The sequence below is a fragment of the Orcinus orca genome, chromosome 4 (genome assembly GCF_937001465.1).
Source record: "Orcinus orca chromosome 4, mOrcOrc1.1, whole genome shotgun sequence".
Taxonomy (NCBI): Eukaryota; Metazoa; Chordata; class Mammalia; order Artiodactyla; family Delphinidae; genus Orcinus; species Orcinus orca.
This window is the reverse complement of record NC_064562.1, coordinates 81,685,589-81,708,344: the sequence shown is the minus strand read 5'-3', so window position 1 is coordinate 81,708,344 and position 22,756 is coordinate 81,685,589. Positions and strand designations below refer to the sequence as shown.

Below are 22,756 nucleotides of genomic sequence, written 5' to 3'. Positions count from 1 at the left end.
CTTTAAGTATATCATGCCACTCCCTTCTGGATTGTAGTGTTTCTGCTGAGAAATCAGCTGTTAACTTTATGGCAGTTCCCTTTTATGTTATTTGTCATTTTTCCCTTACTGTTTTCAATAATTTTTGTTTGCCTTTAATTTTTGCCAATTTGATGACTATGTGTCTTGGCGTGTTTCTCCTTGGGTTTATCCTGTATGGGACTTGCTGCACTTCTTGGACTTGGGTGGCTATTTCCTTTCCCATGTTAGGGAAGTTTTCAACTATAATCTCTTCAAATATTTTCTCAGCTCCTTTCTCTCTCTCTTCTCCTTCTGGGACGACTATAATGTGAATGTTGGTGCGTTTAAAGTTGTCCCAGAGGTCTCTTAGGCTGTCTTCATTTCTTTTCATTCTGTTTTCTTTATTCTGTTCCGCAGCAGTGAATTCCACCATTCTGTCTTCCAGGTCACTTATCCGTTCTTCTGCCTCAGTTATTCTGCTATTGATTCCTTCTAGTGTAATTTTCATTTCAGTTATTTTATTGTTCATCTCTTTGTTTGTTCTTTAATTCTTCTAGGTGTTTGTTAAACATTTCTTGCATCTTCTCAATCTTTGCCGCCATTTTTTTCCCAAAGTCCTGGATCATCTTCACTATCATTATTCTGAATTCTTTTTCTGGAAGGTTTCCTATCTCCACTTCATTTAGTTGTTTTTCTGGGGTTTCATCTCCTTTCTTCATCTGGTACATAGCCCTCTGCCTTTTCATCTTGTCTATCTTTCTGTGAATGTGGTTTTTGTTCCACAGGCTGCAGGACTGTAGTTCTTCTTGCTTCTGCTGTCTGCCCTCTGGTGGATGAAGCTATCTAAGAGGCTTGTGCAGGTTTCCTGATGGGAGGGACTGGTGGTGGGTAGAGCTGGGTGTTGCTCTGGTGGGCAGAGCTCAGTAAAACTTTAATCCACTTGACTGCTGATGGGTGGGGCTGGGTTCCCTCCCTATTGGTTGTTTGGCCTGAGGCAACCCAACACTGGAGCCTACCTGGGCTCTTTGGTGAGGCTAATGGTAGACTCTGGGAGGGCTCACGCCAAGGAGTACTTCCCAGAACTTCTGCTGCCAGTGTCCTTGTCCGCACGGTGAACCACAGCCACCCCCTGCCTCTGCAGGAGACCCTCTAACACTAGCAGGTAGGTCTGGTTCAGTCTCCCCTGGGGTCACTGCTCCTTCTGCTGGGTCTCGACACACACACTACTTTGTGTGTGCCCTCCAAGAGTGGAGTCTCTGTTTCCCCCAGTCTTGTCGAAGTCCTGCAATCAAATCCTACTAGCCTTCAAAGTCTGATTCTCTAGGAATTCCTCCTCCCATGCCAGACCCCCAGGTTGGGAAGCCTGACGTGGGGCTCAGAACCTTCACTCCAGTGGGTGGACTTCTGTGGTATAAGTGTTCTCCAGTCTGTGAGTCACCCACCCAGCAGTTATGGGATTTGATTTTGCTGTGATTGCAAAATCACCCCTCCTACCGTCTCATTGTGGCTTCTCCTTTGTCTTTGGATGTGGGGTATATTTTTTGGTGAGTTCCAGTGTCTTCCTGTCAATGACTGTCCAGCAGCTAGTTGTGATTCTGGTGTTCTCACAAGAGGGAGTGAGAGCACGTCCTTCTACTCTGCCATCTTGGTTCAGGCCTTAGCATCAGAGGTCTTAATGACCATTTCTTTAAAAAAATTCATCCTGCATCCGCATTCTCCACTGGTTTCTTTTCCAAGGATCCCAGAGTGAGACAGCCTAGCTTTAACTGTGGGGATGGTTCTTCCTGAACTTTTAGGGGCTGCCCCACTTTAGCTCCCCTTCCAGCTAGGGCTCAAGTATCATTTTCAGTTCATCTATCTTGTGCTCACCAAGCCCCGGGGAACTGTGGAGCACTGGTTGCACACAGCCAGGAAGCCACAGCTACGGAAGAGATGGCAGACATCATCTAATCCAACATTTCCTCTGTAGTTTGTGCTTTAATTCCACTCCAAAATCCTTGCCGTGTTGTCACCCAGCTCATGCTTCAGTGCCTCCAATGACAAGGAACTCACTGTGTCCCAAGGCAGTGCAGCACTAATAAGCAAGTTTTTTAGACAGCACTAATTAGCAAGTTTGTCCTTAGGTTGAGTTTAAATTTGTCTTTCCCTTGCTTGCCCATTGGTTCTAGTCATGCCCTCTCGGGCAACCCCAAATCAATTTCCACATGACAAGCCTATTTGAAAATAGCTCTCATTGCCCTCCCTGATCCCTTTTCCTTTCCAGGTCAAGTATTCCTAGTTTCTTCACTATTTAACATGTTTTCAAGTCCCCACAAAAACTTGATGAACTCTTGACGACTTGCTGTAAAAAAGCTGAGTTGGGTGTGCGTATGAGATTTGGACCTAGAAGACAAATCCTGGTCTGACCATCAGAGCAGGGACTTTTTTTGGATGGACCAGCTGCACCTGGGACCCCACTGATGGAGTTCCCATTTTGCCATTTCACTTGTGCACAGGGATTGTCTCTATGTTCTATGGAGCCAAGAACTCCATAGATGTCTGTCTTCATTATTACTGCATAACTGAAAGATGACAGGGAAGCTCTCAAGACGCTGCTGTGAAACACAACACAGCAGTGCAACCTGGCTCTGAGATCACATGTGGCACACGGACCCTACCTGGCAATACAGACAACAGGAGGCATCTGAACAGGGTTACCCACTGATATGCTAGAAAAATAACAAAGTTGTCAGCCATTCCTGTTGACATGGCAACATACTGCACAATGAAGTACAGAAACAAAACCCTTGCCTAACGGTCCTGCCAGTGAGCAAGAGAACATTTGAGAAACAGAAATCTCTCTCACTAAAAGGAAATCCTCCTGCACTGTTGGTGGGAATGTAAGTTGGTGCAGCCACTGTGGAAAACAGTATGGAGGGTCCACAAAAAACTAAAAACAGAATTACCATATGATCCAGTAATCCCACTCCTGGGCATATATCCAGACAAATCTGTAATTCAGAAAGATACATGCACCCCTATGTTCATAGCAGCACTATTCACAATAGCCAAGACATGGAAGCAACCTAAGGGTCCATCGACAGATGAATGGATAAACAAGATGTGGTATATATATACAATGGAATATTACTCAGCCATAAAAAAGAATGAAATAATGCCATTTGCAGCAACATGGATGGACCTAGAGATTATCATACTAAGTGAAGTCAGACACAGAAAGACAAATATCACATGATATCACTTATATGTGGAATCAAAAATATGACACAAACTTATCTACAAAACAGAAACAGACTCACAGACACAGAAAACAGACTTGTGGCTGCCAAGGGGGAGGGGGTACGGGGGAGTTTGGGATTAGCAGATGGAAACTATTATATATAGAATGGATAAACAACAAGGTTCTACTGTATAGCACAGGGAACTATATTCATTATCTTGTGATAAACCATAATGGAAGAGAATATGAAAAAATATATGTATAACTAAATCACTTTGCTGTACAGCAGAAATTAATACAACATTGTAAATCAACTATACTTGAATAAAAAATGTTAAAAAAAAAAAAAGTCTCACTAAGCAATAAGTTAGGGCTCCAGAATTACAACTCTAGGATGAGCTGATGGTGTGCTGTTTGTTGCTAGTCCCTATAAAATGAGCTTAGTGAAAGCAAATCTGGTGTGTGTTGACTTGCTCACCACTGAGACTTTAGCACCTGGCATACATAGAGCCTGGCATATTCTGAGAAGAATTGTACCTTCTCTGCAGAGGCAGCAGCTACTTTAGTGAGTTAAGGGTGACCAGAATCTGGCAAAGGAAAAGGGAAATTAAGGAGGGTTTGAGGAAAAGTGCTGAATAGGACCTTAGGATTTAACAAGGGTAGAAAAGAAGATTTGAGACAGCAATCTGATCTATTTTTCCCACTAGACTTTAGCTCCAGGTACATCTTTATGTTCCCAGAAGCACATCTTATAAGTGCTAAGAAATTAACGATGACAGTCTGACTTATACAGGGTCGTACAGATGTCAGTGACAAGCTCAAAATAAGAAATTAATTCCTGAGTAAGCAGAATGACCTAAGCGCTCAAACACCATTTCTTTTATGGTATCTGGAAGTTACTCTGATTCTGTTCTGTGGTAAAAACAGAACAAAATCATGTAGGGGAATGTGAGAGTTGGAGAAGGGTAGTGAAGTTTCAAGATCTCCTAATATTTGGAGTGTAGCTGGGCAGGAGATTCACTCATAAAATTCTGAGTCGAAAGGCTGAACAGTTTTGCAAGTCATGCTTTAATCATGAATGCATGGAATTTGGAGCCCTATATAAAAATCATTTGGACTCTAAGAATTCAGCTCAAGAGAATGTTTTTAAAATTAAAAAAAACTGTTTAGTCTTACGTGCATTAAATTTACTACCATACTGCATTAAGAAAATTTGTTTAGATAGGGATTTGATTTTATATTAGCTGTGCTAGTCTATTAGAAAACACACACATACACACAGAACTGTCAGGTCTTATTTCTTGGCCATTCTTACTGGCTCCAGGGGACAAAAGTTCTGCCCCAGAACTCATGAGCTGGAATCACGTATTTAGAACAAATGTAGGCAATGGAGTAGTCCATTATTTAATTTCTGGCTCTGTCTAAAGGCCTATCACATTCTTTTAAAAAGTCTGAAGAAGCTGCTTGTCAATTGTTCTTTGGTGAAGTAACTTCTCATTTAAATATTAATTCATGTGAGGGGAAAAAAAAATCACACAGGCCAGTATTAACGAAAACCCATTGTATCACAACCTCTGCGAATGGCTTTGAATTATTTCAACTTCTGCATCAAGTCTGGGAAGCTGGCTAAGAAAAAAAGGCACAAAAAAAGAGATACTCAAATTTGAAATCCATCATTGCTTTCTTCATTTATTAACTGTATATATTCGAACTCCTAAATATGAATTCACTGATCCATAACTGCAGGTAGATGAGAGCATCTCAAAACAGGCATAATTCTCAGCAGAAATCATTCTCCTATTGAATACTGCGTAGATATATGTGGAACCTCCCAGGTTTGGGATGTTGAAATGTCTTTTTCCCCCCTAGGGTCTCAAACCTTTGGCCCATATATCTTTGTTCTATTATTTTAGGTATGACACCAGACAGTTCAACAACTCTCGTAGAGAGATTTTAGTCAAAAAGCTTAAATTGACAAGGGAGAAATATGAAGTTGTACTAAGTTGCTAAATAAGGCAATTGCCCCATCATTGAAGCTTCTGTCTCCATCGCGTTTGTCTCTGAGAGGAGTGCAACTCTCCATCTGTCTAACTCTGGAGCCTGGCCCTTAGGGCTGCTGCTGAGTGAGCCAAGGTTAGGGCTCCACATATGTAAAGCTGGTCAAAGTTAAGACAGTTGTGGCTTCTCTGTAATAACTTTTCCCCGAAATAATGTAGAAAAAGGCAGAATGTGTGGGACTGTGGGAGAAAACATGACCAAAAGGACATGTTGTTTGGGAATTTCTTTGTAAGGCAAATATGATTCATGCAGTGGACACACAAGGCCAATGCAGCCACGGATTGGTTGGAAATTTGAGTCTCAGCTTTTGAAGGGCACTTAGTTTAATCACCCCAGCTTGGTGTGTGTTATGAGTATCTCATAAATAAAATTCATGCTTGAGATCGCTTAACTGAGTTTGCCCAGCATTCTACCTTTTCCATTTCTTTTCCAACTAGTTTTGCCCAAGCTTTTTTTTTTTTTTCTCCCTCCTCTTCCTCTGCCTATAAAGCACACTGGCTTTGTTTGGTAAGCGGAAGAATCGTTTAGGAAATTCCACTGTTAGGCAAGATTTTATTTCATAAATTAACTTTCTCAGGGAAAAAATAGTTTCCTCTTCTGTTACTAATCTACAAAAGTAGAATGTCACATGTAATCAAGAGTTTTCCAAGTGACGTAAGGGAGTTTTTCTTTCACCTACTGGGAAGGATAGCTGGCAGATCATCTTCAGAATGTGAGCTGCACTGACTGACCTGCAGAGGGAGTTGACAAGTGTAACAGGGAAAAAAACCCTGATGATCACCCAAGAGTCTGCTTTTTAAGGAGAAGAAAATCATGCTTAGAGTGCAGTTTCTTCACAAAGAAAAAACCAAGGGCTTTTCCTTTTCCAATGATTAATATTTTCAAAAACATTGTCTACATCCTGTTCTCACCCATTGGCACATACAGGCTACACCACCTGCTCAGTGCTGACTTAATTGTATTTGAGGAGAGGTGGGAATGTATTCCAAGCTCCAAGAGGCCAGGACTGTGTCAGTCTTGTTCACCGTTGTACTACACACCTCTTGGCACTTAGAAGGTGCTCAACCAATAATAACTGAGCAAATTCAAGGCAACAACAAGTAGAGTTCTACCTTGGGGACAAATAATGTAAAAGTGGATTTGGTGCTTGTTCTTCAGTAAATGGTTTGACAAAAAATAGCCCTATGAGATGGGATTAATGTGTGAATTATATATAATTATACATTTTTATAATTTGACTAAACTTATTCATTCAAATATTTACTGAGTGCCTATTACTGCCAGGCATATCTCTAAGTGCTTGAGATATAATACTCTACTGTACTATACTATGCTAGATTGGCAGGTAATAATACAATAATTTGTTGGTAGAAGATAAAGAAGATTAGGGACTTCCCTGGTGGTCCAGTGGTTAAGACTTAGCGCTTCCAATGCAGCGGGCATGGGTTCGATCCCTGGTTGGGGAACTAAGGTCTCACAAGCCGTGTGGCATGGCCAAAAAAAGAAGATCAAGAAGATTAGGGGATACAGAATTGAGGGTGGGAGATGCCACTTTAAGTGGGATTGTCAGCGAAGGTGTCTCTGAGGAGGTGACATTTGAGGAGAGACCTGAGTGAAGTGTAGGAGTTCTATAGACATTTGTAAGAGTCTTTTGATCAGAGGGACAGCAAGAACACCAGCCTTGAGTTGAGAAAGTTCTTAAAAATATTTGAGGAATAGCAAGAAGGCAGTGTGACTGAGCATGGTTAAACAAGGGGGAGAATACCAGAAATTCTCCCCCATCTGCTTAAGATGAGGTTGCAGAGACAACTAAAGACCAGATTAGCATGGCTTTGCAGGCCACTGTAAGGATTTGGAGTTTTAATCTGAGTGCCTTGGGAAGCGCCAGAGAGCTGAGGGCAAGAAAGCGACATGGTGGAATTGACTCTGTAAAGTGGTCATTCTAACTGCTGAGTCGAGAGAGAGGCGAGGAGCATGGAATATGGAAGCAAGGAGACCAGTTAAGAGGTTCTTGCAGTGGCCTAGACCAAAGATAATGGTGGCCTGGCTGATCCAAGCCATGGAGTTGGTGAGAGATGAATTGTAGGCTGGGGATGCAGAAGAGTAACGATTCTTTTTGGTCCAAGTAACTGAGAAAATGGCGGTGCCATTTCTAGAGGTGAGGAAAGACTGAGAGGAAGAGCAGGTTTGGAAAGGGGTGGAGCGGGGAGAAGTCAAGGGTTCACTTTTGGACATTAAATTTGAGATGCGTTTTAGACAGCCACATGGAGATACCAAGCAGGCAGCTGTCTATGCAAGTGTGGTGTTCAAAGAAGTTGGAGCTAGGCATGTGAACTTGGGAATAGACGGCATAAAGTGCAGAAAGGAAATGTCTCTTGTAACTCTGGTTTTGTGCTCCCCCGGCTCCACAGGGCGTGACCTCAGGCCCCACAGGGCAGATGGACGGCCATCAGGTTAAGAATCACCTTGGAACTGGGGCACCATCAGAAGTCCCAGCTTGGGGACCAAAGCACCACATGTACTTCCTGTCCTGGTGGCTGGAGGAAGCAGGGTAAGTCCCCTTGCACCCTCTGCCTCAGGCTTTCCACCTTTAAAATGGCAATAATTTCATCCGCTGCTTGGTTCTCCTCAAAAGAGAGGGATAAGATACCACACATACGACAGTGAAAAGAGTTGCCGACACCTGGAAGAGCTCCATGACTGGAACCCAAGGGTAGGGAGATGTGTTTGTACTGAGATGATCAAGTCCTTGAGAGTAGGCTCTGTCTTCTGAATGTCATCCTCCATGGAACTTGGTACAAGGACCAGTCAGCTACTGCTGCTGACTCTGTCTATACTTGAAGAATTAATACTTCAGTCACTAAGTGGAAGCTGACGTGATGTGCCGGATAACTGCAAACGCATCTTAAGACAAGGCCTCTGGTCTTGCCCCTCTCCTGTCAGCTCTCCACTGCCTCTAGAGAGATCTTGCTAGAAAGTCATGTCACTTCATTTCTTAAACCCTTCCAATGACACCGCATGGCCTTGGGGGTAAGGTCTGAGCTCCTTATCATGGCCTGTAAAACTCTACATGATCTGGCCCTTGCCTACCACTCTTGCCTTATCTATTGCTGCTTTTAAAATGTATACCACTCTCCAGATGTTAACCATTTCCCTAACTGGCTTTTGGGGAAACATTCTTTTGTGTTGTGTCTCCTTAGAATGACCCTCCCTGCCTCATGCACCTAGAGAACTTCTGCTGATCCATCAAAACCCCAGTTCAAGATTTTCCTCCTCTGTGAAGAATTTCTAGACCCCATCTCAGTAAAAAAAAAAAAAAAACCACTCTCCTTTGTCTATACCAGCACTATACTTAATTTCACCATTACACACTGTCACACCACATGGCAGTCATTTAGAAAAAGTCCACCTCCTCTACTAGACTGTGGACTCCTTTGGGAGACCAGCCTAAGAGGTCATCATCTCCCTGTTCTCTGCACCTAATCCAGAGCTAGGCAAGCAGCAAAAACTTAATACATTTTGGCTAAATGAAGTGGATTAAAGGGTTAGAATACAAGAGCCCAGAACAAAGCCTGTCTCTCTAGGAATAAAGCTGGAAGCTCAGAGAACATTAGAAAAACTCATGATATCAAAAAATAGGCAGAAGATCTAAATAGACATTTCTCCGAAGAAGACATACAGATGGCCAACAGGAACATGAAAACATGTTCAACCTCACTAATTATTAGAGAAATGCAAATCAAAACTACAATGAGGTATCACCTCACATCAGTCAGAATGGCCATCATCAAAAAGTCTACAAATAATAAATGCTGGAGAGGGTGTGGAGAAAAGGGAACCCTCCTATATATACTGTTGGTGGAAATGAAAATTGGTAAAGCCACTACGGAGAAGAGTGTGGAGGTTTCTTAAACTAAACAGAGTTGCCACATGATCCTACAATCCCACTCCTGGGCATATATCTGGAGAGAACTATAATTCAAAAAGATACATGCACCCCAATATTCATTGCAGCACTGTCTACAATAGCCAAGACACAGAAGCAACCTAAGTATCCATTGACACAGGAATGGATAAAGAAGAGGTGGTACATATACACAATGGAATATTACTCAGCCATAAAAAAAATGAAAAAAAAGTCATTTGCAGCAACGTGGATGGATCTAGAGATTATCATACTAAGTGAAGTAAGTCAGACGGAGAAAGACGAATATCATGATATTGCTTATATGTGAAATCTAAAAAAAAAGATACAAATAAACCTATTTACAAAACAGAAATAGATCCACAAACATAGAAAAGAAACTTATGGTTACCAAAGGGGAAGGTGGGAGAGGGATAAATTAGGAGTTTGGGATTGACATATACACACTACTATATATAAAATACATAACCAACAAGGATCTACTGTATAGCACAGGGAACTACACTCAATATTTTGTAATAACCTATAAGGAAAAAGAATCTGAAAAAGAATAAATTATACATATCTATGTAAAACTGAATCACTTTGCTGTATACCTGAAACACAACATTGTAAATCAACTATAGTTCAATGAAAAACAACAACAACAAAACGAAAAACTCATGGTGACCCAGCCAAAGTCAACAGGATGCATGCTGGGGCTTGGTAACATCGCGCCTGTCAGGAGAGTGAATTAGTTTGAACTAATGTCAGGCTATCACGAGCTCTATTTGCCTGACTAATGATAATTTGTATGCCTCTCCTATAGGGGGACTTCCTTAGGTTCATATTCGAGTTCCCTTGGGCTTTCGAAGGGGGCCGGACTCAGCCATGGAGACAGGGCTCAGCCTTAGCCAATCCTACAGTGGTTTCTTGTCCACAGGATCCCTGGAGGGCACATGGTGCAGCTTCTTACAGGAGTTGGTACCACCAGATGTCTTGGAAGTGTCCAGAACACATCTAAGTGAGCCCTGAGTCTATGACTATCATACTAGGTACAGGGATGACACAACCCCGCTGACCTTGAGTGATCTTAACCCGGTGGGGTTGCAACACCTCGCCCAATGTGTTTACCTGCAGTCAAGACTGGATGACTGGCAACACCAACGGAATGGCCATGACCCCAAGACACACCATTTGCTGGAGTAATATTCCTCCCTGGCCCTCCACCCTCAGCTCCTCGAAAGGGAGGCACTGTACGTCACACGGGGTAGTAACAGGGTAGGTGGGTCAGGGTGACGAGTGTTCCTAATCATGCTGGCAACTGCTGACTGGGATCTTGTAATGACCCGTGACCCACCTGAATCAGATGAGCTGCACTTTCCGGGCTGCCGTACCGAAGGTCATGTCCATTGATGGCTAACACACGATCGTTCTCCTCCAGCTGACCGTGTCGGTCTGCCACGCCACCATCCAGAACGTTGGAAATAAACACCCCAGGCTCGTCCACCTTGCGCACCAGTTTTATTCCAAGCTGCTCCTCCGGGCTGCTTTTGTTGAGGATCACGTGGAAACTGTCATCCCGGGGCCCGTAGGTGTCCAGGGGCTGCCCATCAGTCCTGCTCTGGAACTTCTGCTCCCGCAGCACCGTCAGCCACAGCACCTGGCAGGGCTGCCTCAGGAGGTGCAGGGCATAGTTGTGCCGTACGTTGCCGATGTCCATCCCGTTGACCTAGGGCAAGGGGACCACAGAATCTGCAGCGACCGAGCCGTCCACGCCACCGGCCACAAACCTGCCCCAAAGGCCCAGCCCACAGACTCACTGGGGCCCTTCCTGAAGGACCACTCTGCTCTATCACCTTCTTCTCCGTCCAGATACCCCCATCTTCCAACAGAACTTGTAACCCGGTTTCCTTGAGTCTTAGCTGCACACCTTTTCAACTCTCTCAGCAGACACCATCTTTCTTCAGTCTTGTCCTTACACAGGCCCTTGAATTTATTTATATAGCCCTAATCCTCCTTTCTGTTGCTTGCTAAACTTATTTTTCAGCTGAAGGGGGGAGGAAAAGGAAGAAAAAGTGGGAAAAGGCAAAAGAAGAAAAGAAAATTTCTGATTAATGATTACATTAAACTGCTGTGTAAATCAAACTGAGTTGCCATTTTCTTTCCAAACATCTCCAGATGAATTTTTCTCCCTGGATCACCTGTACTGGAACTTCCAGGCCCCACTACTGTGTGTGTGTGTGTGTGTGTGTGTGTGTGTGTGTGTGTGTGTGTGTGTGTGTGTGTGTGTGTGAGAGAGAGAGAGAGAGAGAGAGAGAGAGAGAGAGAGAGAGAGAGAGAGAGAGGGAGAGAGAGGGAGAGAGAGGGAGGGAGGGAGGGAGGGAGGGAGGGAGGGAGGGAATATGTGTGTACATGAAAATATTTGAGTGTTGGCAAGTGTGTGAGTGTGTGTGTGTCAAGTCTCCAGGTGTTCACCTACAAGGTCTTTTGCCCATGTTCTCAGCAAAGGAGAGAAAAAAAATCTCTACAGTTTCAAACAAACTGATGTGAATGGAAGCTTCTCGGCTCTTTTATTGAAAGGCTGGATCACGTTATTAGGCTGCTTAAGTGTCCTCCAGCTTGGCCCACTCATTTGTGCCTCGCTAATGATCTTCAGGGCTGATGCTGCACGGGGCTTTCTGGTTTTAATTACTCTAGGCAGGCCCAGCCTGAAGGCTTCAGATCTCAGTGCTGGTCACTGCCTGGGAAGAAAATAATTTCACAGCAGCACTATACTCTGTGCTTAAGGAAGGAGGCCTCACAGAAGAGAAACAACCTTCTTGAATTTCTATGGTTTGGTAAGATTTCCTGTACTTGCAGCCAACAGTTAGAAGAATCTTGGAATGAGATTTCACGGGCCTGCCTGCAGCGTGCCATCGTTAGTCCTCTGTTGCATCTTCAGGGATGGACGGAGGCTCCCTCGTGCTCGGACAAGGCTCATCACCTCTGTCCAAGCACAGGTGAGCTCAAAGACCCGGCTCTGCTCTGACACCTTATCCCGGGTCTGGTTTTCTCCATCACACCGAGGCCAAAAGAAAGTCAGGGTCGCCTGCTAAATACTCCTGGCACCTCTTTTGCTTCCAAGTGCCAGTTGAAGGTCACAAGAATCAAAAAGGTTTTCCTTATGCAACCGTTCCAGGCAGCATAGTTTCCGCAGAACTGGGAGGAAGCCATGCAGAGTGTCGCTGATTGCACGGCTGACCGTCCCTTGAGGTTGACGGGCCCTGCCTCGTACTCCACCCCGGAGGCCAGTGAGAACATCAGTGTTTCTACAATAACTGCTTTAAGTCCTTTCTCCTCTTATTGCAAACAATAAGAATTTCTTTGCCAGAGAACCAGTGCATGATGTATCAGGAGCTGGCCCCTCAGCAACCCAGAAGGGATGGGATGAAACTGTCATCTGAGTATCAGACAGGAAATATATGACCAAGGCAGGGATTTTTTTCTTATCACTTTTGGCACATGTTGGACTTCTGTCTGATAAACAACTCTTCCTTTATCCTTTCTCTTCTTCTGAAAATTCCTCCCTAGCATCCTTCCCCTCAGTCAAGCCTCAGAGGACAGTAATGCCCCACGTGTTCTCTTCCACCACCTGTCTCCCCTGGAATGTCTGCGGGTTGGCAGAATAGCTTAGGGATTTGTGTGTGTGTGTGTGTGTGTGTGCGCGCGTGTGTGTGAAGGGCCATTAAGCTCTAGGAAATTTACTTTAGAGGGGTGTGTGAATGTAAGTGATTAGGTAAAATGTTCCATTTATCTGCTCTAAAAACAATTTAAGAAGATATAGGCTTCGGTTTTATATTGTTTTATGTTAGTGCTACTTAAAGTGGGAGGACAGGGTGAGAGAGGGAGAGAGAGGAGGGAGGAGGAAAAGGAAGAGAGAAGAACGCAGAGGTAGAGAAAAGGGAGGGGGAAGATAGCAGAAGGCAGAGGAAGGAGGGGAACACAGAGACAAAATGATACAGAGGGTCTTCCCTGGTGGCGCAGTGGTTGAGAGTCCGCCTGCCGATGCAGGGGACGCGGGTTCGTGCCCTGGTCCGGGAGGATCCCACGTGCCGTGGAGCGGCTGGGCCCGTGAGCCATGGCCGCTGAGCCTGCGCATCTGGAGCCTGTGCTCTGCAGCGGGAGAGGCCACAACAGTGAGAGGCCCGCGTACCGCAAAAAAAAAAAAAAAAAAAAAAAAAAAAAAAAAGATACATGATACAGAGACAGTATTTATAGAGAGAGAAAGAGATCAAAAGAACAAGAATGGGAATTCCCTGGTGGTCCGGTGGTTAGGACTCCACACTGCCCCTGCAGGGGGCACCTGGTTGGGGAACTAAGATCCCACATGCTGTGTGGCAGGGCCAAAAAAAAAAAAAAAAAATACAAGAAAGACAGAAGGGTTAGGGACCTATCTCAGATTACAAATCTTGTATGAAGAGCCATATCAACATAAGAACTATGGAAAGTGACGGCTCCACATTTACGTTAGTGCTTTACCCATGCGTCCGTCCGTCCGTCCGTCCGCCCGTCGGTCCGTCCGTCCGTCCGTCCGTCCGTCCGTCCATCCATCCACCCACCCACCCACCCACCCACCCACCCACCCAATGATTTGCTCTGAAGTGACTTTTGCTAAGACCCTCTTCATGGCACCACAGCCGTGGTCTCTACCTTTAGGATGATGTCTCCTGGCAGTAGCCGGCCGTCTCTGGCAATCACCCCGTCACGATAAATGTGCTGGATAATGATGTGGACCAGCGGGGTTTCATTGCCTCCCACAAGCCTAATGGAGAGGTTTTCATTGGGATCCGCTCGGTTGATCTTCACTCTGGTAATTTCACCATATGGAATCAGGTGATACAACCTTGGAAAGACTAAAATGGACAGAGACAATGTTTATTTAAGACACCCCCCCCAATGGACATTTCCAACCACTCCTTTTCTTGCCAAACTTTGGTTCCAGCCAAGCTAAACTATTCATTGTTCCTTGTACATGTTTTCCATCTTCCTGCCTCTGTGCCAGCATAAGTTTCTCTGCCTGGAATGTTTTCCATTCTAGGCCTAAACCCAACTTTTCCTTCAAGGCCTGCATGAAATGATCCCTTCCAATTAAACTCTACCCTGATCCCTTTCCCCCTGCTCTCTCTAAACTTCCCATTTCCCATAAAGCTTTATTTCTCATGGCACCGAGCCTTCTATTATTATTATTATTACTATTATTATTCATGCCCATTTCTTATACCCACCACTGGACTCTAAGATCCTTGAGGACATAATTTCTAGCTGTTTTGTAGTTCTGTGCACAGATCTCTGTACACAGGAGACTTCAGCCTATGTTTACTGAATGAAGAGGAATGAACGAACAGTCATTATGCAAAGGGCTGCAGTTTGATCACTTACTAATCAAGGGGCAAAACAGAACAAGCCTGTTTTGCTCTTTTTGATCATTTTGAAGATCTCCTCCTGGGAGGACCTGCTTTTCAGGCTTAGTGAATCAGTCCTCTCTACCCTGTTGTCAGTAAAGGGAAGTCAAATGGCCTAATTCACGATCAAGGAAAGAGGCCCAGGCCCAGCTGGTGGCATCCAGAGGTTCGTCCCTGATCCACTTGTATGGCTGGATTCAGAGCCAAAAGGAGGTTCAGAGACCCAGGCTGGTGTTTCCAAACTTCACCTTTTCACTGAGGACTCTTTCCCCTTGAAATCTGTCATGGGTCCCCCGCCCTGCTGGGCCCACACACAGAATTGCTTCTCGGGCTGTGTAGTTTGACAGTGACAGTCAGACCTTTGTTTCACAAGGGAGGATGCGTGAGCTTGGAGAGGAGAAGTGGCACGACTGGCTGGAGGTGGCAGTTAGGTGGTGGTCCTCAGAGCCAGGTCAGAACCCGGGGCTCCTGATGACAGCTCCTGTCACCTTCCTCAGAGTCCCCTGAAGCCAGGGGTCCACAGCTGGCAACGGGTCCACAGGGGACTTGGTCTACAGACCCACAGCCAGCAGCAACGACTGGCGCTGTCCTCCACCTCGGCTGGAATAGAAGCCTACAGGGGGGACACCAGGAAATGCCGGCCACGTAACACCTAGTTTGACGGGAGCTGCAGCTCCTCCCCAGTTGCTTGAGGCTCGAGTTAGGATGTTGAGAGCACTGATGCTTTTGTCTCCTGTAGCTGCTGACAGCTGCCTCTGCCCTATGATTCTCCCTTAATTATGTCATCGGGAAAGATCAAAACTGCAGGCCTGGTTCTACATAAAACACTCTTTCTGACTACTTTCAAAACCCATGACCTTAATGCATTTTCCCTAATGAACTATGAGTTCATGAATGAGTACTCAACTCTCTAGGAACAATACAGCAAGAATTAAAATTATTTCTAAGTATTGCAGAACATGATACACAAAACAATTTAGCTGCCAGAGGAAGCTGGAGACGTTGTAAATGTGGGTCTTTACCCCCCACTGGGAGTTAATTTAATGTAAGCAATTGGGCTTTGCTGTAAGGCTGTGGGCAGCAGCCTTCATCTGTCAGCTCCTGGTGCTAACAGAGCTTGGGTGACCGAGTTCAATTAACGTTTAAACTATCTTGATTACCTTAAGTAGGCTCTATCCACAAGTATTTGTTGGAACAGGTCTGGTGACAAGGAAATGGAAGTTCTTAAAAAAAATCATTTTGAGCAAAGAAAGATTTGGAAGTTATCATCAAAGCTGCTGGTTTTCTCTCTCTCCTCCCTCTCCCTTTCTACTCTTTTTCCCAACAGATTTACAAAAACCATGCTCGCAAATCTAACTGATCAAGGATGTTTGATAGTCTGAAAGGACATACCCAGTCACACTTGGAAATGTTAATTAGAGCTACAATAATGAGACCCTAGTGACCTTCCCTTTGAGATTAAAGTAATTTTTAAACTGCCAAACTAGTGCTGGTCTGAAAAGAAAGTTTTTCAATATTGTGTCCTTACTTAAGGACTAAAGGATATAGTATCATTTACCAAGTGTTTATTATATGCTGGCCATTGAGCTAAGCAATTTGCATGACACTTTGTTGCTTGTTTAGTCCTCATAGCAACCCTTTGAACTAGATTATTATCACCCCTGTTTTTTTGGATGATGAAATACTAAAGCTCAGAGAAGTCAAGTAACCTGGCCAGGTCACACAGCTAAGTAGTGAAGCCAGTCTCTTTACTGATATGAAAAGGATGGATAAACCATGGGCGTTCACCATACGAACTGCGGGTTACTTACTGAAGCAATGAGATCCTAAGGCCCTTTTTAAAAACTTTGTTGCCTCACAAATCCTGTACCAGCCTGAGTCATAATACCTCACCCCACTGTGGAGTAATAGCTTCCTGGAGCACCGGAGGAAATCCATTCTCTCCTACTTGAAGCCCCTGCACACATAACACAGATGCCATCTTCATCTTCCTGAAACACAGCTTCCATCCTGCTATAACTCTATGCAAAAGCTTCCAGGTGTGTTCACTGCCCCAAGTCAAGACTCCTAAATGGCATCCAGGACCCTTCTAATCTGGCCTTAACCTCATCTCCCACTACTTTCCAACACACAGTCAAGATGGGGATGCCCATCCAGGTCACAACCACTCCTTAAACACGGATTACACCGTCCCACTGGGAAGTGGTGCGCCTCTCTTGACAGCTGTCATTTTCGTTTATTTATATCTCACTCTTTCTGGTATTTTATTTTTTGTCTTGAATGAACTTCTTGGAGCCAGGAGCTGGATTTTATAATCTTTATATATAAGTACAGAGCTTACCTATATAAACAGCTCATACAACTCAATATCAAAAAAACAAACAACCTGAGTAAAAAATGGGCAGAGATCATGAAAAGGCATTTTTCCAAAGAGGATGTACAGATATGGCCAACAGGCACATGAAAAGATGCTCAACATCGCTAATCACCTCACACCTGTCAGAATGGCCATCATCAAAAAGTCTTCAAGGGCTTCCCTGGTGGCGCAGTGGTTGAGAGTCCGCCTGCCGATGCAGGGGACACGGGTTCATGCCCCGGTCCGGGAGGATCCCACATGCCGCGGAGCGGCTGGGCCCGTGAGCCATGGCCGCTGGGCCTGCACGTCCGGAGCCTGTGCTCTGCAATGGGAGAGGCCACAGCAGTGAGAGGCTCGCGTACAGCAAAAAAAAAAAAACAAAAAACAAAAAACAAAAAACGGGTTTCCCTGGTGGCACAGTGGTTGGGAGTCCGCCTGCCGATGCAGGGGACATGGGTTTGTGCCCTGGTCCGGGAAGATCCCACATGCCGCGGAGCGGCTGGGCCCGTGAGCCATGGCCGCTGGGCCTGCGCGTCCGGAGCCTGTGCTCCGCAACGGGAGAGGCCACAGCAGTGAGAGGCCCATGTACCGCAGGAGAAAAAAAAAAAAAAAAAAGTCTTCAAATAACAAATGAGGGCAAGGATGTGGAGAAAAGGGAACCCTAGTACACTGTTGGTAGGAATGTAAATTGATGCAGCCACTATAGAAAACAGTATGGAGGTTTTTCAAATAACTAAAAATAGAACTACCGTATCATCCAGTAATTCCATTCCTGGGTATATATCCAAAGAAAACAAAAGCATTAATCTGAAAAGATACATGCACCTCAGTGTTCATAGCTGCATTATTTACCAAGATAGGTTGCTTCCATAGCTTGGCTAAGTGTCCATCAACAGATGAATAGATAAAGAACATGTGGTAGGTATACAACGGAATACTACTCAGCCATAAACAAGAATGAAATTCTGCTGTTTGCAACAATGTAGATGGACCTGGAGGGTATTATGTTAAGTGAAGTAAGTCAGACAGAAAAAGACAAATATTGTATGTTATCACTTACATGTGGAATCTAGAAAATAAAAACAGAAACAGATTCACAGATATAGAGATCAAACTAGTGGTTACCAGTGGGGAGAGGGAAGAGGAGAGGAACAAAATGGGGTAGGGGATTAAGAGGTACAAACGACTATGTATAAAATAAATAAGCTACAAGGATATATTGCACAGCACAGGGAACATAGCCAATATTTTATAATAACTATAAATGAAGTATAATCTATAAAAATATTGAATCACTATGTGGTACATCTGAAACTAACATAATATTGTAAATCAACTGTACTTCAGTAAAAAAAAAAGTACAGAGCCTAGGTCAATGTCTTACACATAGTAATATTTTATTTTAAAAGTTTCTGCAATAAACATGCAAATCAATCTTACTCAGGTAGGAGAAAACTTTACATGGAATGAAGGAGCCTTTAATAAGGGGGGAAGACTGGCAGAAAGGAAGTTATAATCCTTTTACTCATTGCAGAAACATTCAGCAAAAACCGTTATGTGCCAGATATTGTGCTTGGACTTGAGAACACAAAGACTTAGATAAAGTGCCCCTGCCCCCATTGGTACAGTTACGATGAAAGGTGACATTACCATAACAGAGATACGGGTGCTTTGAGAACACAAAGGAGAGAGGACTGTGGGAGTCAAGGAGGGCTCCCAGGAGGAGGCAAAGCCTATGCTGAGCCTGGAAAGAGGAATTAGGATGCCAGCTGAAGGGGCGTGAGAGTACAGGACGAACAACAACATGGAAGTGAGAGAGACACAGTATTTATAGGACAGCAATAAGTTCAGAGTAGTCAGAGCATGTAGCGTGTGTACAGGGTGAGAGGGGATAAGCAAGGGTCTTATACGACTGCTCCAAGTTCTCTGAGAACATGATAAAGGCGGTGGTTTCGGATTTACCTCCCAACCTCGAAGGAGTGGAGGGTGCTTAATCCAGTGGGTAAACGAGTGGGCTCTGTAGCCAGAGGACCCAAGTTAAAATCCTAGGTCTGCCATTTTCCAGCTGGGTGACTTTGGACTAGCTACCCAATCTCTCGGAGTCTAAGTGTCTTCTGTAAAATGAGAATCACGATCACTGTCCTTAGCACTGTGACCTTTAAATGACTTAAAGCACTACCTGGCACCCAGGAAAGCTCAAAAAAAAAAAAACGTAAGCTACTATTATTACTGCTGTAAAGGTCTAATACTAGATGAAAAGAAAGGACAGGACAGTATTTTCTCAGCTCCATTTATATTGGGGAAAACACATAGGATCTAAGATCCAGAAACTTCCTTTGCATAGATTCTAGAACCACATTAACCTGGATTCCAAGTTTAGAAGGGTAATTTGGGGCAAGCTAAGTAACCTCCTGGTGTCTCAGTTTCCTCATCTGTAAAACACGGATAATAGTAGTAGCTACTTCAAAGAGTTGTTGAGGATTAAATGAGTTAATGCATGGAAAACACTCAGAACCACACATCACACAAAGTGGTAATAAGAATAAATACCTACATAGCATTTACTATGTGCCAGGCACTGTTCTAAATGTTCTTCACTTAACTGTATTATTCTTGGGACTTCCCTGGTGGCGCAATGGTTAAGAATCTGCCTGCCAGTGCAGGGGACACAGGTTCAATCCCTGGTCCGGGAAGATCCCACAGGCCGCGGAGCAACTAAGCCCATGAGCCACAACTACTGAGCCTGTGCTCTAGAGCCCACGAGCCACAACTACTGAAGCCCGTGCACCTAGAGCCTGTGTACCGCAACGAAGAGTAGCCCTCGCTCGCCACAACTAGAGAAAGCCCACGCGTAGCAACGAAGACACAAAGCAGACAAAAATAAATAAATAAATAAATTGAGGCATAATTCGGTTAAAAAAAAAAACTATATTATTCTTTACATGCACTAAGCTAGCATCTGAAGGTAAGGGTTCCAAAACCTTTTCCCTCAATCTATGTAAGAAGAGAACAATAATTTCTGCCTTTGGTTACTTATGCAAGAAGAGGCCAATCAAGGTAAGAAATATTTATGCCCTTGGGAAGAGAGGTATCATAGAAAGCGGGGGGTGGGGGCGGTCTGGTTGTCATCACGCCTGGAGTCGTCATTCCGGAAGCCCAGCCTTACTGGGAGGCCACTTACCGTCAGGGGCAGTGGTGTTTTCAGAATTCTCTCTGCCCTGCTCAGCTTGGTTGACAACTGTACTTCCACACTTTGTCCTTCGAAGAACACTCAAGGCTCGGTTTATTTTTTTAAAAGATCTGCTTCTGATGGTGGATCGCTCAAAGGGCCGTGCTGAGGACAAGACAGAAGGGAGGGAGAGTAGCTACGCATTCACAGAAGTCCTCTTTTATGGACGCGGCTGGTAAGACACGCACAACACATCGTGAATGGTGATCATTTCTAGGTGGTGGGATGATAGAATTTGCTTAGCAGTATATTCTCAGTTTTCTACAATGCAATGTGGATGGTTTATTTAAAATCTGCTTGGTTTTCTTCCTGGGCTGGATGGAATATAACAGCATTTTTCTCGAGCCACCTGGATGGGAAGGTAGGGACACCGAGGGAGCGATGAATCACTAGGTCTAACTTCAACCCCTTTCGCCAGGTCAGATTACACACATGTCTAATGATCTCAGGTCCTCGCAGTTTCATTTCACTCTGGAGAACTGGATGTTGGGTTGCTGCCCAAAACTACCAGAGCATTTTTCCCTTGAAAAAACGTTTCTATAACTTTCCAGACAGGGCAATCCCAAGGCCAAGGAGCCCATTCCCGGACAACCACCCCCTTTGACTCACCCCTTGTTCGGTTGCTCCGGCCAGAGTCCAGGGGGCTGTTTGGCTGACCGTCCTCTGCTGTGGACACGTAGGCAGGGTTGTCTAGGCCAGGCTCGTCTGTCATTAAGGAGATAGTGGCAGCTGCAGAAACCTCTGGGGACAGCGCTGTTGCTGTGAGGCTGGCACAGCCGTCTGGACAGCCCTCCTGAGAGTGCCTCTTCCGGTCTTTGGTGAGGCCGTAGTGGGAGGCACCTTTGCAGCTGCAACAAAACCAGCAGGAGGTCAGAGAAGGCTTTGCGCACCGTTCAACCAGGGCTCTTCAAGTCCACGTGCTTGCCACCCTTGGAAATTGACTTACTCACCCCTGGCTCCTCTCCCTTCTCACATGGACGGAAGTCAATATACACTTGCCAACCAAATGAATGAATGACTTGAAAGAACAATTTTTAAAAGATGTCTACAGCATTCTGTTAAAGCACTCTCTACACTGGCCCCTGGAATTCAAATTACGAGAGCTGTCACGGGGTCTACAAGACTAGGGCTTGAGGCTGGCAGTCTTCAACTATTTGGATGTAATTCCTTCTTGCTGGTGTTTATTTTGACCATGAAAGTCCTTAGTCACCCTCTCAGTCCCTTCTTTTGTGTTTAGTTCCCAAACCACTGACCATAAATACAAAGCTCCTCCCAGATTCCATATTTAACTGTCCATGGAAACAGAAATGCCCTCACTACAAAGCCACAGGAGCTGGTTCAGCTTCGCATTCTCTAGAGGCAGGCTTGCTGGTTTCCAGTCTCCACCTCTGGGGTGGTCTGAGTGGCCAGGACCAGGGGCTCGGGGCTCCCATGTGCTAAAAGTTTTCATGTCTTTTAACACTGGGAAGGTAAAACAACATTCGTGGTCTTTAAAAAACAGGTCTCTATCCATTCACCACGCATGCTAAAGAGCAAGCGTAAGGGCCAGGACACCGAGGTTTGAGCCCATCTAAGTCCATATTTTGCTATGGACGCACTTCCACTGTCACTGGGCAAGTCGTCTCAGCTCTTAGGTCGGGTTTTGATCAGCAAATGGTGAGGATCTAACTCTCATTCACTGTGGTGAGGAAGTGCTGCAGACAGCCAAACCACCTTCCCAGGGGTTATGAAGGCAAAAATCAAATGGGCGAGTCCCTTTAGGAAGTGGCCATTTGCATATAACGGATGTTAATTTATAAATGATTTTTACCAACTCAATACAGAAAACCTTATACGGTTGAGCTATTTTAAATAATGCCTTGAGAGCCTGTTTGGAGCGGTGCTCACGAATGGAATCAAACAGCAGTCTGCAGTTGATATGCACATGATTTATATGGCCTACAGAACCACATCTATGGTTTTTGTCTGGATGGGAATCCTTGCTCTGAAATTTACCTAGCTGTGTGATCTGGGACAAGTTTGTTAACCTGGTTAAACTTTCTAATCTGCACATACATCTTGGGTTGCTGTAAGGTCTGGTTGACATTAAGTCAAGAGCTTAGTTCTATATATCTTGCCAGATATATAGAGAATTCTCAACAGACTGTAGCTACTTCCATAATTCAACCATTCTAAGATGCCTGTTCTGTCACATTTTAACTTCTCTGAGATTGGGATGCGTGGGTGACGGACGGGGTCCCACAGCTTCAGGTTGCCAAGCTGCAGTCATGACACAAATGCCACTGTCCAAGGAAACATGGTCACAGGTATCCATCTCGTCCCTTCCATTGAGTTGCCGCCACTCTTGGTACTATGCCATTGAGTTTAATTGCTCTTCAATGTCTTAGAAAAGATTACATTATGATTAAGCATTGCAATGAAAAGTTACTGTATATGTGGAAAGTCTCAAAAACGGCGCAGTGGCATGTAAATTTGATATTGGTGGTAAATATTTGTCTTTAGAAGGAGGGCATCAATTTCTGATTTTCTTGCAAAGAGACAAGCA

The 22,756-nt window shown here is 44.6% G+C and overlaps 1 protein-coding gene across 5 annotated transcripts in view; it reads right to left on the bottom strand.

The window, feature by feature from the left end:
• The window catches only part of LNX1 (ligand of numb-protein X 1), a 201,979-nt gene that overhangs the window by 28,543 nt on the left and 150,680 nt on the right, over window positions 1-22,756 (bottom strand). For all 5 annotated transcript variants that reach the window (XM_033425416.2, XM_049709158.1, XM_033425415.2 and 2 more), the window contains 4 exons: window positions 20,821-21,059; window positions 20,164-20,316; window positions 13,875-14,077; window positions 10,543-10,914 (listed from right to left, as the gene is read on the bottom strand). In XM_033425416.2, coding sequence (XP_033281307.1) covers window positions 10,543-10,914; window positions 13,875-14,077; window positions 20,164-20,316; window positions 20,821-21,059 — 967 coding nt within the window. The remainder of the gene's footprint in view (window positions 1-10,542; window positions 10,915-13,874; window positions 14,078-20,163; window positions 20,317-20,820; window positions 21,060-22,756) is intronic.